The sequence below is a fragment of the Lissotriton helveticus genome, chromosome 5_1, assembly GCF_964261635.1.
Source record: "Lissotriton helveticus chromosome 5_1, aLisHel1.1, whole genome shotgun sequence".
Taxonomy (NCBI): Eukaryota; Metazoa; Chordata; class Amphibia; order Caudata; family Salamandridae; genus Lissotriton; species Lissotriton helveticus.
In genome coordinates this window covers 192,605,343-192,620,285 of record NC_136065.1, presented here as the reverse complement: position 1 = coordinate 192,620,285, position 14,943 = coordinate 192,605,343, and the positions used below count along the sequence as shown (strand labels likewise).

General features: G+C 43.9%; 1 protein-coding gene across 2 annotated transcripts in view; it reads left to right on the top strand.

Annotated features, from left to right (window-relative positions):
- The window catches only part of PAPPA (pappalysin 1), a 1,283,063-nt gene that overhangs the window by 1,209,557 nt on the left and 58,563 nt on the right, over window positions 1-14,943 (top strand). For both annotated transcript variants that reach the window (XM_078641985.1, XM_078641984.1), the window contains one exon: window positions 14,140-14,350. In XM_078641985.1, the coding sequence (XP_078498111.1) occupies window positions 14,140-14,350 (211 nt within the window). The remainder of the gene's footprint in view (window positions 1-14,139; window positions 14,351-14,943) is intronic.

Sequence of the window (14,943 nt, the reverse complement as noted above, 5' to 3'; positions counted from 1 at the left end):
GGTGTATGTAACTGTCCACTGAGCCAGAGAAGTACAGTATCAGCCACCGGAACAGAGTTCTATGGAACCACCCTCTGAGCAAAAATAGCCACTGAGCCACAACTGTAAGGATTGCCCACTGATCCAGAGCTGTACTTCAGTATTCACTGACCCAAAGTGTGTAGAACCCTCCAGTGAGTAATAAAGCACCATCATCTGAACCAGAGTAGTTTAGCACTATCCTCTGAGCCAGGGGAGTACCCAACCAACCACTGAGCCAGACCAGCACTTCACCTTCCATAGAGCCAGAGTGGTACAGTAACACCCGCTGAGCCAGAGTGGTACAGTAACACCCGCTGAGCAAGAGTGATAAAGCACCACCCTGTACTTTACCTTCCATAGAGTCAGTGTGGTACAGTGTCATCGGCTGAGCCCAGCATGGACCTCACCATCCACAAATGGATAATAGTACAGCACTCCAACGAGCTTGATCCCTACTTCACTGTCTACAGAGCCAGGGCAGTAGTATGACAATAACCACTCACCACAGCAATACAACACTATGGCCAGAGCATGGGTAGTACAGCACCACCTACTGTGGAAGACAAGTACGACTTCACCCACTAAGCCAACTTATACAACACCATGGTGTTGCACAGAGTTGTACAGCACCATCCTCTGATCAAAAAGGAAAGTAACACAGCTGTGCCACTAAGTCCAAGTAGTGTGGCAGAGTAACATGGGAACTTGTTCAGTTAGTCATATGATTTTGGACATAGCAGCATGTTCCAATTTCTTGTCTTGGTAGGAATCTCAGAGTGCAAGCTATGACATGTGTGGGTTTTCCAATAGACAGGGGCAGTAAGAGTGGACATCTTTCAACCTTCTTTTGACCTATGTTAGTGAGGGCACTTCTATGGACCTTACATATTGTGCGTGTATCCTTTAGTAATGCTTTCTTGTAAGGCAAAAGTGTGTGAGGGGTGCGACCATTCACCTATCTTGAGTGAGTGTTACCATAACTGTCTGCATCCATTAGGTCAGAGTGAATATTCCACTGAGCCAGAGTAGTACAGCACCATATACCGACATGTACTAAACCATTAATGCACCACCATTAACTGTGTCAGAGCCATAGCTCCAAAATATAAGGTTCGAGTAAAAAGGCACCATTAACTGTGCCAGCCGGTGACTACAATCAACTGACCCTAGGTGGTAGAGAACCATGCACAATAACAAGAGACATATGGCAACAAGCTCTGATTGAGACTATTACGTCATGGCTGGCTGAATAACTAACTCAATTGGTAGAGTCTTCTAGTCTCAGAAAGAGTCTTTGGGTGCTCATGTTGTAAAAATGTTCTATTTAGGGGAAGTGTTTTTATTCTGTGTTTGAGCATCCTTAAGATGCAAGGTTTCTGTAGATTTAATTGGACAGAGTTGCAGGCTTTTCCACCCTGAATGGCTGCACATCTTCACTTTACATGTGATCTCTAGGAGCGTGGTGTTGCCAGAACTAGAATATCATTACATCTTACTTGTGGGGTGGAGATGGAAGGGGTTACTGTAGAGGAACGATAATGGGGAACAAAGTCTAGTTGAAATATCTGAGCCAATCGCAGAGTGAACTTTCTCCACTACAATGGGTGGTCCACCTATCAAGCTAGAGTAATTAGCAATATTCCACTGAGCACAAACCATTAGGTTAAAGTAAGACCTTATCATCCAGTTTACCAAAAGTGGTGCACCTTCATCAATGTAGCTAGAGGGGTCCAGTGTCATCCAATGGGACAATTCAGCACCTTGATATCTACTGAATCAAGAGGGCTGAAGGTACACCCCCGGAGCTAGAGGGGTCCAGCACCATCCAATGAGACAATGCAGCACTATGCCGTCTCCTGAACTAACAGTGGTGTGACTTCATCCATAGATCCAGAGCAGCATAAAATGAAACCGTATAGTGCCCTACCATCTACTGAAGAGGGATGTGGCTCCATCTCTGAAGCCAGAAGTGCTCCGCCAGTGAGACAATGAAGTGCTTTGCCATTTACTGAGGTGTAGCTCCACCCATAGATGTTAGGAGGTTCATCACCATCCACTAAGCCAAATCGGCACTGTGGCATCTACTGAACCAAGAGGGGTGCCGCTCATCTACACAGTAGTGCCATGCCAGCCCCTGAACCAAGAGAAGTACAGCTCCATCTATGCAGCCAGATGTGTTCAGCACCATCAAATATAGGATGACCACACACCTACAGATCTCTACAGACACTGTTTCCTGTCCTGGACTTTAGTGTGATAACCTAATGCGTTTTGGGTTTTATAATCTTGTTTTGCTTCCATTGAAGTAAATAGACTAACGTACCTTTATTAATGATCTGTAAGTGACAAGGTCAGGACCAGAAGCAGACCTGGAGTAAGGTGGTCCCCTAACAAAATGATACAATGCAGTGCCTTGTCGTCTACTGAAGCAAGAGGGATGAGGCTCCATCCATGGAGCCTGAGGGATTCAGCATCATACATTAAATCAGAATGGAAATCAACAACCACAAAAAGAGATAGGTGTAGCCCCTCCAACTGCACCTATTAACTATACACACACACACATGTGCAAGCGCACACAAACCCATATATAAAACAGAATAGTAGTATGTGTTATAGTTAGGGTGACCAGAGAGGGATTTTTTAACTTCTTGTCCCTTAATATCTTGGCACTCGTTTGACGAATGTCAACAACATTTTGCAGACCTACAGCCCCATTTCATTTTCAGAGTAGTGAAAGTTTCACGGCATTTGGTCAAGGAGGTGCAAAAAAAAACGGTGGTCCCAAAATGGGCGTAAAATCCAATGCATGTTACATAGACTTTTCTATTTCATTGGATTTGTACGAAATTTGGCAGGTTGATATATTATGGTTTGCAGATGATTCTGTGGGATGCTGCATGTAAGTAGGGCAAGTATTTTTTTGGTTTGATGTATTTAAACTTGCCTATATCTGTGGCCGCTGTACTATCTGGTACTACTGCGGTATATTGCGATGACAAGTCATTAGCTAGTTGGCTAATGACTGCCTTTACAAAAGGCAGCCAGTTGATTTCAGCTGGAGTTTCCTGTGTTCTATGTTACGCCTTGTGATGTAGGTAAGTTTAGGTGTAGTATCTTTCTCATACCTATTCTCCCTTTTTAAAGTGGTAATAGGCATGGAAAAATATGAATACGTTTATATATTCCTAATTGAGTGGGTGTTGGGTTCATATATATATATATATATATATATATATATATATATATATATATATATATATATATATATATATATATATATATATATATATATATATATATATATATATATATGTATATATATATATATATATCGCACCCAAGCCGTGCTTTTCCAACTTGCATATGCACGGCAGAAACGGACACAGACCCGACTTCTTTCAGCAGCAGACGAAGATTTATTTAAATCATGGTCTTACAAGCAAGCATCACCCGACACATTTCAGTGCCAAAGCACCTTAGTCATGAATATATGTATATTTTTTTCAGTTTTTATATATTTAAAAATACTGAAAAAAGGGTACAGAGTAGCACGTACATTTCTTAAAATGACTGCTCAACTTTAAAAAAAATGCCATTGCCTGTTGAATGGTACAAAAATATAGAGAAATTTACAAATAAAAATGGTAACCTCACAAAATTATTTTGAGGTACCATGGTAGTAAGGCTCTACTCCCTATTCATACAAAAATATTAAAAACATAAATATTTAGCAAAACCTATTACCACTTTAGTAGTAAGTCATAGGAAGGGCAAAAACACCAGACCAAATACTTACCTATATCCGAAGGGATAACACAGAACATGGGAAAAGTAGACCTATTAGCAACATGTCTGCCTTTAACTTTTGTAGAGGGAGTCATTAGCCAATCAGCTAATAATTTGTCACCACTATGTACTGTGGTAGTACATCAAAATACACCCATATTTCATAAACATACTGCACAAACAGATCTCACAAGATTTAAATAAATGAAAAAATGGTTACACAAGTTATCTGCACTACCTTTTTTCCAGCTTACAGTCTCAGCGCCGGGACACCCCCGTTGGGGGTAGCCGTGCGCTCTACAAGCTTCATAAATAAATAAATAAATAATACCCAAAATAAGCATCCACACACCTTAATATCTAATCCAGGCAAGTTTTAACAAAATCCAAATGACGGATTTCATAGTACTCACAGTAAAACTGTTTATATTAAATACATTAAATTAAGCACATTTTTGGACCTCCACAACATTTACATATTACAATTTATATTTTGGATAGAAATGCTTACATTGTTTGACAAACTTTAACGCTACATTTCCTTTAATTTACAAGTCAAATGTATGCCACTCCATTAACTATTTGCTTTACGACACTCCACTGTACACAGTTTACAATACGCTACCCCCGTCTATGACACTACAGTATATGCCATTACATTCTACGACAATCAACTGTATGTTACTCCACTGTACTCGACCCAACTAGACTGTACCTCATTGCAATATACAACACTATACGCTATTAAACTGTACCACACAGTATTCTATTAAATTTTTGTGTATGCTACTTTACTGGACATCCCTAAACTGTACTACTTGCAACTCTTTTCTATTCTACTGTACCCTAAACCAATGTACACTATCCACTATATGCTATTCCACTATGGCCCACTTGATGGTACACTGCTGGAGTGTACGCTATTCCAGTGTCCGCTATTAACCTCTTCGCCACTCCATGGTACTGAAATGCGGTAAACAACCTTTACAACGAAACTTTTACAACGCACTACCATTGCAATGCGGTCATTACAACGCAAACTATTACAACGCATTGCGCTGGGCGGCGCTCTAGGATATGGAATAGGTTGATTTACTATCCAATAACCTTCCCTAGTGTCCACGGGGACTGGAGTTGGAATAGTAAATTAAACTATTCACTATCCAACACCCAAAAGCACTATGCTTTGTAATGGATTGCGATGTAAAAAGCGCGTTGTAAAGGCAGGCGTTGTAATAGCCTGCGTTGTAACGTCATACATCCCTGAAATGCACTATACGCCATTGGACTGTATCAAAATCGACTATATGCTGTTCAGCTTTACAAGACTACACATTGCCCCATTCCACTAAACCACACTTCACTGTACGTGACCCTATTGAGTTGTACGCTGCTCTACTGTATGCTACTCCAGTATATGGCACTCAAGTGTCCATCTGAACAGTTAACGCCACTAAACTCAACATTACTATACTGAACACTACTACATTTTATAGTACTCCACTAGATCGCACTATACTTTATGCCACTCCACTATATGCTATTGCACTATATCTTATTACACTGTACCCCACTGTAGTCTACACTATACCGCTCAACACCGCTGCACTTTATGGCACTGTATGGCACTCCAATATACGCCACTCCATTTTACACAATTTAAGTTTACAACATTAAATTTTACGTAAGCCCACTGTAGACCACTCAACTTTACCCCACTCTACTCTGTAGCACTTCAGTATGCCCCACTACAGTGTACACTATTTCACTTTACACCACTCAATTGTACCACACTCCACTGTACACCACTCCACTGTAAGCTATTTCAGTACACGATATTCCAATATAGGCCCCTACGCTGTATAGCACTCCACTCAACGCCACTACAGTGTACATCAATATGCCCTACAATATTTACAGTACTTTAATCTCAATTATTACACTTTATTGTATGTTATTGCACTGTATATCACTGCACTATACACATCTACACTCTATGCCACTTCAATATATACTGCTGTATTGTATCCGAGTTCACTGTATGCCATTCCACTCTATGCCACTCCGCTGTATGTCCTTGCACTATACGCTACTCCAGTATACCTCATTCCACTTTACTGATACCACAATATACTGTACCAGAGTACACTTTACAATACTACCCACCACTATATTCAACCACACTACACTTGATAACACTCCACTCCACTAAACATTCCACTAACATTGTAAAAAACATTCAGATTCAGACAAAAAACAAAGGTTAAACATACGTTATAGTTAGGAAAGGTTTATTTAGATTGGGAATAGAAATCCACATTAAACTCCACAAATGGTAGAAATTCTACAGTTATAGTCATCTCTTAATTGTATGATTTATAACACTTATACACTAATTTCTTTCTTTTTTGTGCCAAGCACACCTTAAATTACACTACCATAACAAATTCAAAATGTATCCTAATCTGCTGAAATGATCATTTGCGCACTGCTTCCACATTACTAGAAGTCAGACGTATAAGTCACATTTATACTTGCGCACCACCTGTAAATTATTATAATTCGCACACTTCCGTACACAGTCTTGTCACCTCACTCCCCACACTACATTAACTATAACTCGCCCCACTGTACCATGCACTGTGTTGTGGAAAATAATATCATTTCTGATGTCATACATTTTTTATTTCCTATAATGATGTCACATGCTACAACTTAGGGTATAGGTAGTGCATGGAGAAGGGGCAAGTTATAGCTAATGTAGAGTGGACTTAGGAATCCCACAAAAGCTGTATTTACCTTAGAGGTTAATTTCCTCTTTTTTTCTTGGCTGCTTGAGTTTGTTTAGTGTTCTTCCCCTCGGGAGTGACGAAAACCAGGCCGTGCAGATAATGTCAGCAAAAAAGGCCTTGGGGGGCCGCAGTGAAATGTCTTTCAAAAGGGAATATACAGCGTCCGTCAGCATGGTAATGACCCCAGCCAGCTTCACCTCGTCTTGACCTTGACATGAGGTCTGGTCCAAAGGGAAGAAAAAAATCAACACAGCTTTCATGTCAGCTCTGATCAAACCCAGTATCGGATTCCTTTCTTCTTATCCAGAACTACAAGGGGGTGTTTCGGTGCCTGTTTATAGAAGAGAGAAAGGAGCACAGAGCTGCTGAAAGACTTATGCTATTCAGTCTGTCCTGCAGCTGCTTGCCTATCACCGCATCATCATCTACCGGGTGTCACACATCCTGTGCACCCTCACACCAGTTGATATGGTTGCATGCAGCATCCCTTCGTAGAATTCAGTATGATCACTCTACTGCTGCCAGCAAACCTGGAACGAATCCTTCTTGTCCCCATCAAACACGCATCTATAGTAGCATGACCTTGCCGTCACGTCTGAATCAAATCCTTTACAACTTCCCAATGTGCAACATGCCACTAAAGGCTTCAATGGGATCACCATCGCACTATCAGCAAACCTGCATCAAATCCTCTGCAACTTCCCAGTGTGCAACATGCCACCTGAGGCTACAATGCAATTACCCTTGCACTGCTTGCAAACCTGCATCAAAACCTCTACAACCTACCAACGTGTAGCATGCCACCTTAGGCTACATTGGGATCACCCGCTCACTACCAGCAAGCCTACATCAAATCCTCTGCAACCTCCCAACGTGCAACATGCCACCTTAGGCTACAATGGGTCACCCTTGCACTACCAGCAAGCCTACATCAAATCCTCAGCAACTTCCCAAAGAGCAACATGCCACCAGAGGCTTGAATGGGATCACTCATGCACTGCCAGCAAACCTACATCAAAACCTCGACAACCTCCCAGCAGGCTACAATGGAATTACCCTCGCAGTGCCAGCAAACCTGCATCAAATCCACTGCAACTTCCAAACGTGCAACATGCCACCTTAGACTACAATGGGATCACCCTCGCACTGCCAGTAAACCTGCAGCAAATCTTCTGCAACCTCCCAACGTGCAACATGCCACCTTAGACTACAATGGGATCACCCTCGCACTGCCAGTAAACCTGCAGCAAATCTTCTACAACCTCCCAACGTGCAACATGCCACCTTAGGCTACAATGGGATCACCCTTACACTGCCAGCGAACCTGCATCAAATTCTCTGCAACTTCCTAATGTGCAAAATGCCACCAACGGCTTGAATGGGATCACCTTTCACTGCCAGCAAACCTGCAAAAAAACCTCTGCAACTTCCCGAAGTGCAACATGCCACCGTAGGCTACATTGGGATCACCCTTGCACTACCGGCAAACCTGCATCAAAACCTCTACAACCTCCCAACATGCACCATGCCACATTAGGCTTCAATGGGGTCACCATTCCACTGCCATCCAACCTGCATCTAAACCTTTGAAACTTCCCAACGTGAAACATGCCACCTAAAGCTACAATGGGATCACCCTCACACTGCCAGCAAAACAGCATCAAAACCTCTGCAACCTCCCAACGTGCAACATGCCACCAGTGGCTTGAATGGGATCACTCTCGCACTGCCAGCAAACCTGTATCAAATCCTCTGCAACCTTCCAGTGTGCAACATGCCACCCTAGGCTACAATGGAATTACCCTTGCACTACCAGCAAATCTGCATCAAATCCTCCGCAACTTCCCAACGTGCAACATGCCACCTTAGGCTACAATGGGATCACCCTTCCTCTGCCATCCAACCTTCATCAAAACCTCTGCAACTTCCCAACATGCAACATACAACATGCCACCAGAGGCTTGAATGGGATCACCCTCGCACTTATAGCAAACCTGCATCAAAACCTCTGCAACTTTCCAACATGCAACATGCCACCAGAGGCTTGAATGGAATAACCCTTGTACTGCCAGCAAACCTACATCAAAACCTCTACAACTCCCAATGTGCAACATGTCACCTAGGCTACAATGGAATCCCCCTATCATGATAGTGCTCAGCAAGTTTGGAGATGGTGAACAGTTTTAATGGTAATGTATGGGATTCAGACACCAATGTATATACGTATACATAAGCAGCAATAATTGGTGTGCCCTGTCTGAACAACTCATCAGTCCTAGAAGCCAACATAATGCAAGAAGCAATGTCCTATCTAAACTTGAAACCAAGAAGTGAAAACGGAGAAAACAGTTGTGCCTCCTCCCTTTATGTTCCCATGTGTAATAACATTACCCCACACATAATGCTTGTAGTTCTGAACAGGCCTGTAGACCAGCGCACATCTTGTTTGCGCATTGTAAATATCCTCCCCGCCACTTTAGCCGCTAGTCTGCGAAGAGGAATCCCCTAATGCTCTATTTCCTTTCCTATTGTACATGATCCTAACTACTTGCTTCCCTCTCATTTCCAGATGTATATTCTGTGTCTCATTATAGGTAGGCATATCACACTTGCTCCCAAGGTATGTGTGTGTTGTAGAAATATCAACATATAAATTGGTTTCATTTGATTGATGTATCCTTAGTTTGCTGTATAGCACTGTGACCATTTGGTTGTTTTACTATGCTTTACTACCGACTCTGACTTCAAAAGGATCTTCCCTGCAGGGAATTTTAAACTGACTCACACTTTAATTACAACATCTTATCCCTGAAGAACCTGCAGAGGCTCCCTCTGGTGCAGGGGAAAAAACCCATGAGAACCAGATGCATTGGTGCTCGCATTCCTTTCTCTTCTGAAGAATTGATTGATATGCCCCGTCGCTCCATCCCACTCCCCCAGAACACCTAGAACGCACAGTCGTGGTATTGTGATTCTGGTGAGCCAGCTGAGATGGGGCTTTGTGCACTTTTTGTGGGTTGATTATAGCTTGCTTTCTGTTTTTCAAGGATTGCATCAATGTACATGGTTAAAGATTCTGAAAGGGGGTGTCCTCATTCTGACTATACTGCTTTTCAATTTGCTATTTGTATTGTCAAACAGACTCAGACCAACAGTTTTATTTCCTTTAATGAAAGATATATCCACTCTCCTCCAGGATAATGGATCAGATTTGCAAAATATAAAGACTTTTTCCTACTCTGCAAAGGCCCACTGATTGCCACACCCTGTTGGTTTGCCTTATGTTACTAAGAGAGTCTAGCAATGAGCATGATAGTGGTGAAAAGGGAGGAAAAATCTAGGTACTCAAACAGCAAGCCACAGAAAGGGCAGGTTGGAGCAATGAATCTAGGCAGCTCCAACATAATAGTCCACTTTGAATGGTGCTCATCACGTGGCCCCAGAGGGCAGGTCCAGATGGTGTAGAGTTACCCTAACTGCTTTGCTGTTCTTAGATGGATCAAAAAAATCCTTTGGCTTATTCCACCGGCAGCCCAGAGAATGGTTCTATGCTGGACTATGGCAATGTGCTGTATCTGGGTACAGACAAAGCCTCAGTACACAGTTGCAGAACATTCAAAATGCAGCTGGTCATCTTCTTTTTCATCTGCCTAGATGCACCACTGCGTCTCCTCTGCTCCACCAACTCCTTTGGCTTACAATCAATAAGCACATTGAATTCAAGGCCCTATGTTACATGTTTCGGGCCAAATGTGGCCATGCTCCCTCCTATATTCAAAGATTGGTAGCACCTTATGTGCAGGACCGACAGTTGAGATTCTCCAGTATCTCTCTGTTTTCAGTCCCCAGGTTTTGGCTTGTCCGTATGAGGGGTCGCCCTTTTTAGGTTTCGCCTCGCCGAAAGCAGCGCAGCAGACTTTCGCGCAAGGCGAAAACTTTTGTTTACTAGTATGGACAAAAGTCCCGCCTCTCTGTTCCATTGGCTAGCTCCATAAATGGAGGCTAGCCATTGGAAGAGAGAGGCGTCCGTCATTCTGGGAGGCGATTCGTGGGCGTTTCTGTCGAATTTTTCTCATCCCGCCCCTTTGTGACGTCATTCAGGCGGTGGGCGGTTGTTTATTATTTTTTTTTTCTCGGCAATGCGGACGCATTTTTTCGTGGAGCTGGGACGGGCGGGTCGATCTCCATGGAAGTGGACGCTCCAGGCAGCCTCTCTCTCCACATAAGCACGCTGCATGCAGCCTCTCTCTCTCCACATAAGCACACTCCAGGCAGTCCCCTCTCCTCGGTATTTGATAAAATTTACTTTTCGGCAGCCTCACTCTCCACATAAGCACGCTGCATGCGGCCTCTCTCTCTCCACATAAGCACACTCCAGGCAGTCCCCTCTCCTCGGTATTTGATAAAATTGAGTGCAGAGTGTGAGTGCAGAGTGCAAAGTGAGTGTGCCGAGTAGTGAGTGAAGAGTGAGTGAGCAGAGTAGTGAGTGCTGAGTAGAGAGTGCAGAGTAGAGAGTGCAGAGTGCAAGGGAGTGCAGAGTGCAAGGGAGTGCAGAGTGCAAGGGAGTGCTAGGGAGTGCAGAGTGCTAGGGAGTGCAGAGTGTTAGGGAGTGCAGAGTGCTAGGGAGTGCAGAGTGATAGGGAGTGCTAGGGAGTGCAGAGTGCTAGGGAGTGCAGAGTGCTAGGGAGTGCAGAGTGCTAGGGAGTGCAGTGTGCTAGGGAGTGCTAGGGAGTGCAGAGTGCTAGGGAGTGCTAGGGAGTGCAGAGTGCTAGGGAGTGCAGAGTGCTGAGTGCAGAGTGCAGAGTGCTAGGGAGTGCAGAGTGCTGGGGGTGCAGAGTGCTAGGGAGTGCAGAGTGCTAGGGAGTGCAGAGTGACTGCAGAGTGCTAGGGAGTGCAGAGTGACTGCAGAGTGCTAGGGAGTGCAGAGTGCTAGGGAGTGCAGAGTGCTAGGGAGTGCGGAGTGCTAGGGAGTGCAGAGTGCTAGGGAGTGCAGAGTGCTAGGGAGTGCTAGGGAGTGCAGAGTGCTAGGGAGTGCAGAGTGATAGGGAGTGCAAAGTGCTAGGGAGTGCAGAGTGACTGCAGAGTGCTAGGGAGTGCAGAGTGACTGCAGAGTGCTAGGGAGTGCAGAGTGCTAGGGAGTGCAGAGTGCTAGGGAGTGCAGAGTGCTTGGGAGTGCAGAGTGCAGAGTGGTAGGTGGTGCTAGGGAGTGCAGAGTGACTAGGGAGAGCTAGGGAGTGCAGAGTGACTAGGGAGTGCTAGGGAGTGCAGAGTGACTAGGGAGTGCAGAGTGATAGGGAGTGCTAGGGAGTGCAGAGTGCTAGGGAGTGCAGAGTGCTAGGGAGTGCTAGGGAGTGCTAGGGAGTGCAGAGTGCTAGGGAGTGCAGAGTGACTGCAGAGTGCTAGGGAGTGCAGAGTGACTGCAAAGTGCAGAGTGTAGAGCGCTAGGGAGTGCTAGGGAGTGCAGAGTGCTAGGGAGTGCTAGGGAGTGCAGAGTGCTAGGGAGTGCTAGAGAGTGCAGAGTGACTAGGGAGAGCTAGGGAGTGCAGAGTGACTAGGGAGTGCAGAGTGACTAGGGAGTGCTAGGGAGTGCAGAGTGACTAGGGAGTGCTAGGGAGTGGAGAGTGACTGCAGAGTGCTAGGGAGTGCTAGGGAGTGACTGCAGAGTGCTAGGGAGTGGCTGCAGAGTGCTAGGGAGTGACTGCAGAGTGCTAGGGAGTGCTAGGGACTGCAGAGTGACTGCAGAATGCTAGGGAGTGCTAGGGAGTGCAGAGTGACTAGGGACTGCTAGGGAGTGCTAGGGAGTGCAGAGTGCAAGGGAGTGCTGAGTGCTAGGGAGTGCTGAGTGCTAGGGAGTGCAGCGTGCTAGGGAGTGCAGAGTGCTAGGGAGTGCAGAGTGCTTGGGAGTGCAGAGTAACTAGGGAGGGCTAGGGAGTGCAGAGTGACTAGGGAGTGCTAGGGACTGCAGAGTGACTAGGGAGTGCTAGGGACTGCAGAGTGACTGCAGAGATTAAGCTAATGGCAATGTAAATGACAATGCCATTTATTTATCTGTTTTCAAAACCAACACATAAATACAAATGTTGTCATTTACAATGCCAATAGCTCTAACTTTTCCAAAGGCGAAACCATTGCATTGTAAATGCTTGTTCCTATTTGGGCCCTAAGCTCTGGAATGCTCTCCCAATTGTCATTCTCTGTTAGTTTTCCATAAGCGCATAAAGACTCTGCTTTGATTCCTATTCTTCCTATTCTTGCCTGTTGCCTAAGTTACCTTTCCTCCACTTGTCCAGCACCGGAAAACCCTGTAGGGTAGCTGCGCGCTTTAGAAATCCATAAACAAATAAATAACTGAAGCATTAATTAGTTGGGTGCTGATCTAGAATATTGTCTCCAAACACTTAACTTCTCTACCGTTAATAGTAGAAAACGGAGTTAATAGAAAATCTACATACAATTAGTTGTCTTTTCCACGCAGACCTCTGTTAACAGACATCCTTGCATAGTTAGCACCTTTGGCCTAAACCCCAGCGAGTTTGAGGACACCGCCGATCGTGTTGCAAATTTATATTCTTAACCCCGAGCAATCGTATGCCCGAAATGCATTGGAGCTGGATTTAACCATGCATACTTATGGAGTTGGATTGAATAATGTTTTTGCAACAAAACTTTATTGACAATGGATACAAAGTGAATATAATTGACAAGAAGAAAATAAATTCTTGAAAACTACCAATCTTTACTTTTTGAATAACAGAGGAGGATTACACCATTAACCATTAACCAGTGTGCCCTAAGGGATGTCATCAGTTTCTAATTGATCACACTTTTTCTCATCTTATTCTACTCGCCCCTGCGTGGAGGGCGTCACCTTAGGAGCACCTATTGAACTTGAATACCTTCTTACTGAACCTATTTCGAATTCAGGCTGTCCACAGGCCAATCAAATTCTAAAGCATCACATAGTTAGAACCTTGACACTGTGAATATGGGTGTATATCAATTTATTTGCCAATATTAGTAGTGTTCACAAACATCTTGGGAGCATACTGGGAAATCAGTGTATCTTTTTCAGACCCACTTTCAATTTCCTTGTTCAGGACACAAGATTCTGTGAGGACTCTTGATAAGGTTGAGCAATCAGTCATAAACCATAACTAACTATGAAATGACAAAAGTAGAGACAGTGGGGTCGCAACTCTATCAAACCTGCCACAACAAATGAAAATATATTCTGGTCAGGGAAATGTTTGCGTCATTCAATGAAACTCAGGTTGTTAGCTGAGAGCGAATGGAAGCAGAGCTTCTGTTCAGAGAGCTGGCTGCATTTGTGCTTTTTTATAAATCATGTATATGTTTATCAATTGCATCATAGATTCATTATGCACCAATTATCTGGATTTATTTTCTGAGGTTCGTCCTAATGAAGTATATTAGAAGGGACACTAAGCTTTGACTTTTTTTTCTTCAAATAATAAACATTTATCACATCACTTGCCTGAAGGTGCTGTTTCTAACTGCGAGTCCTTGTTCTCACCAGGCAACATCAATGTGCTGACTTGCATGGAGGATGGGCTCTGGTCCTTCCCAGAAGCCCTCTGTGACCTGAGGTGTCCAGCGCCACCCATGGTACCCAATGCTGTTCTTCAGACAGGCCGTTGTCGTGCTGACGGGCATAAAGTGGGAGCCTTCTGCAAATATAAATGCTTACTAGGGTATTATGTTTCAGACCCTTTGAAGAAGACAAGAAAGTAAGTAAAATGGAAAGTCAAAGGGATATCACAGACGGGTATTATAGTTAAGAGATGGTCATCTCTTGTCTTCTCCCTGGGTTGTTTTCTTAAAATATGTGATTTGGCAACACTTGCATCTAGCACTTGTGAACACAACCCTCTCTCTCTTCTACAGAAAGGGTGACATTAATGGCATTGGAATTATGGTAGTTTGCTCTAGGCATATGGTACAGGGCTGGTGGGGCACTCACCGCAGAGGGGCAAAGATTCAGATCTGGGCAATGTGGACCTACATTTTCACCTAGATGAGGACGGAAAAACGAGCAAGAAGTGAAACACAGTAGAATCGATATTTGCATGTGGAATAGGATACTTGTGGAAATGTTTACAAATGTGAAATACCGCTTAGATAAACGTATCTAAACAATGAGATTGTTATGAGGGCACCTTTTGAAATGTTATGTCCCCATTGTGTGATGCATTCCAATCCCAGTAAGATCGATTTGTAATTAACGGGATACATTGATACAGCCTATAGGTTCAACATCCTTTTATATTAGTTCATTTCAATGAGTGGTTCTCCTAAAGGGGTTGCTTAGACTTTGGAGGAT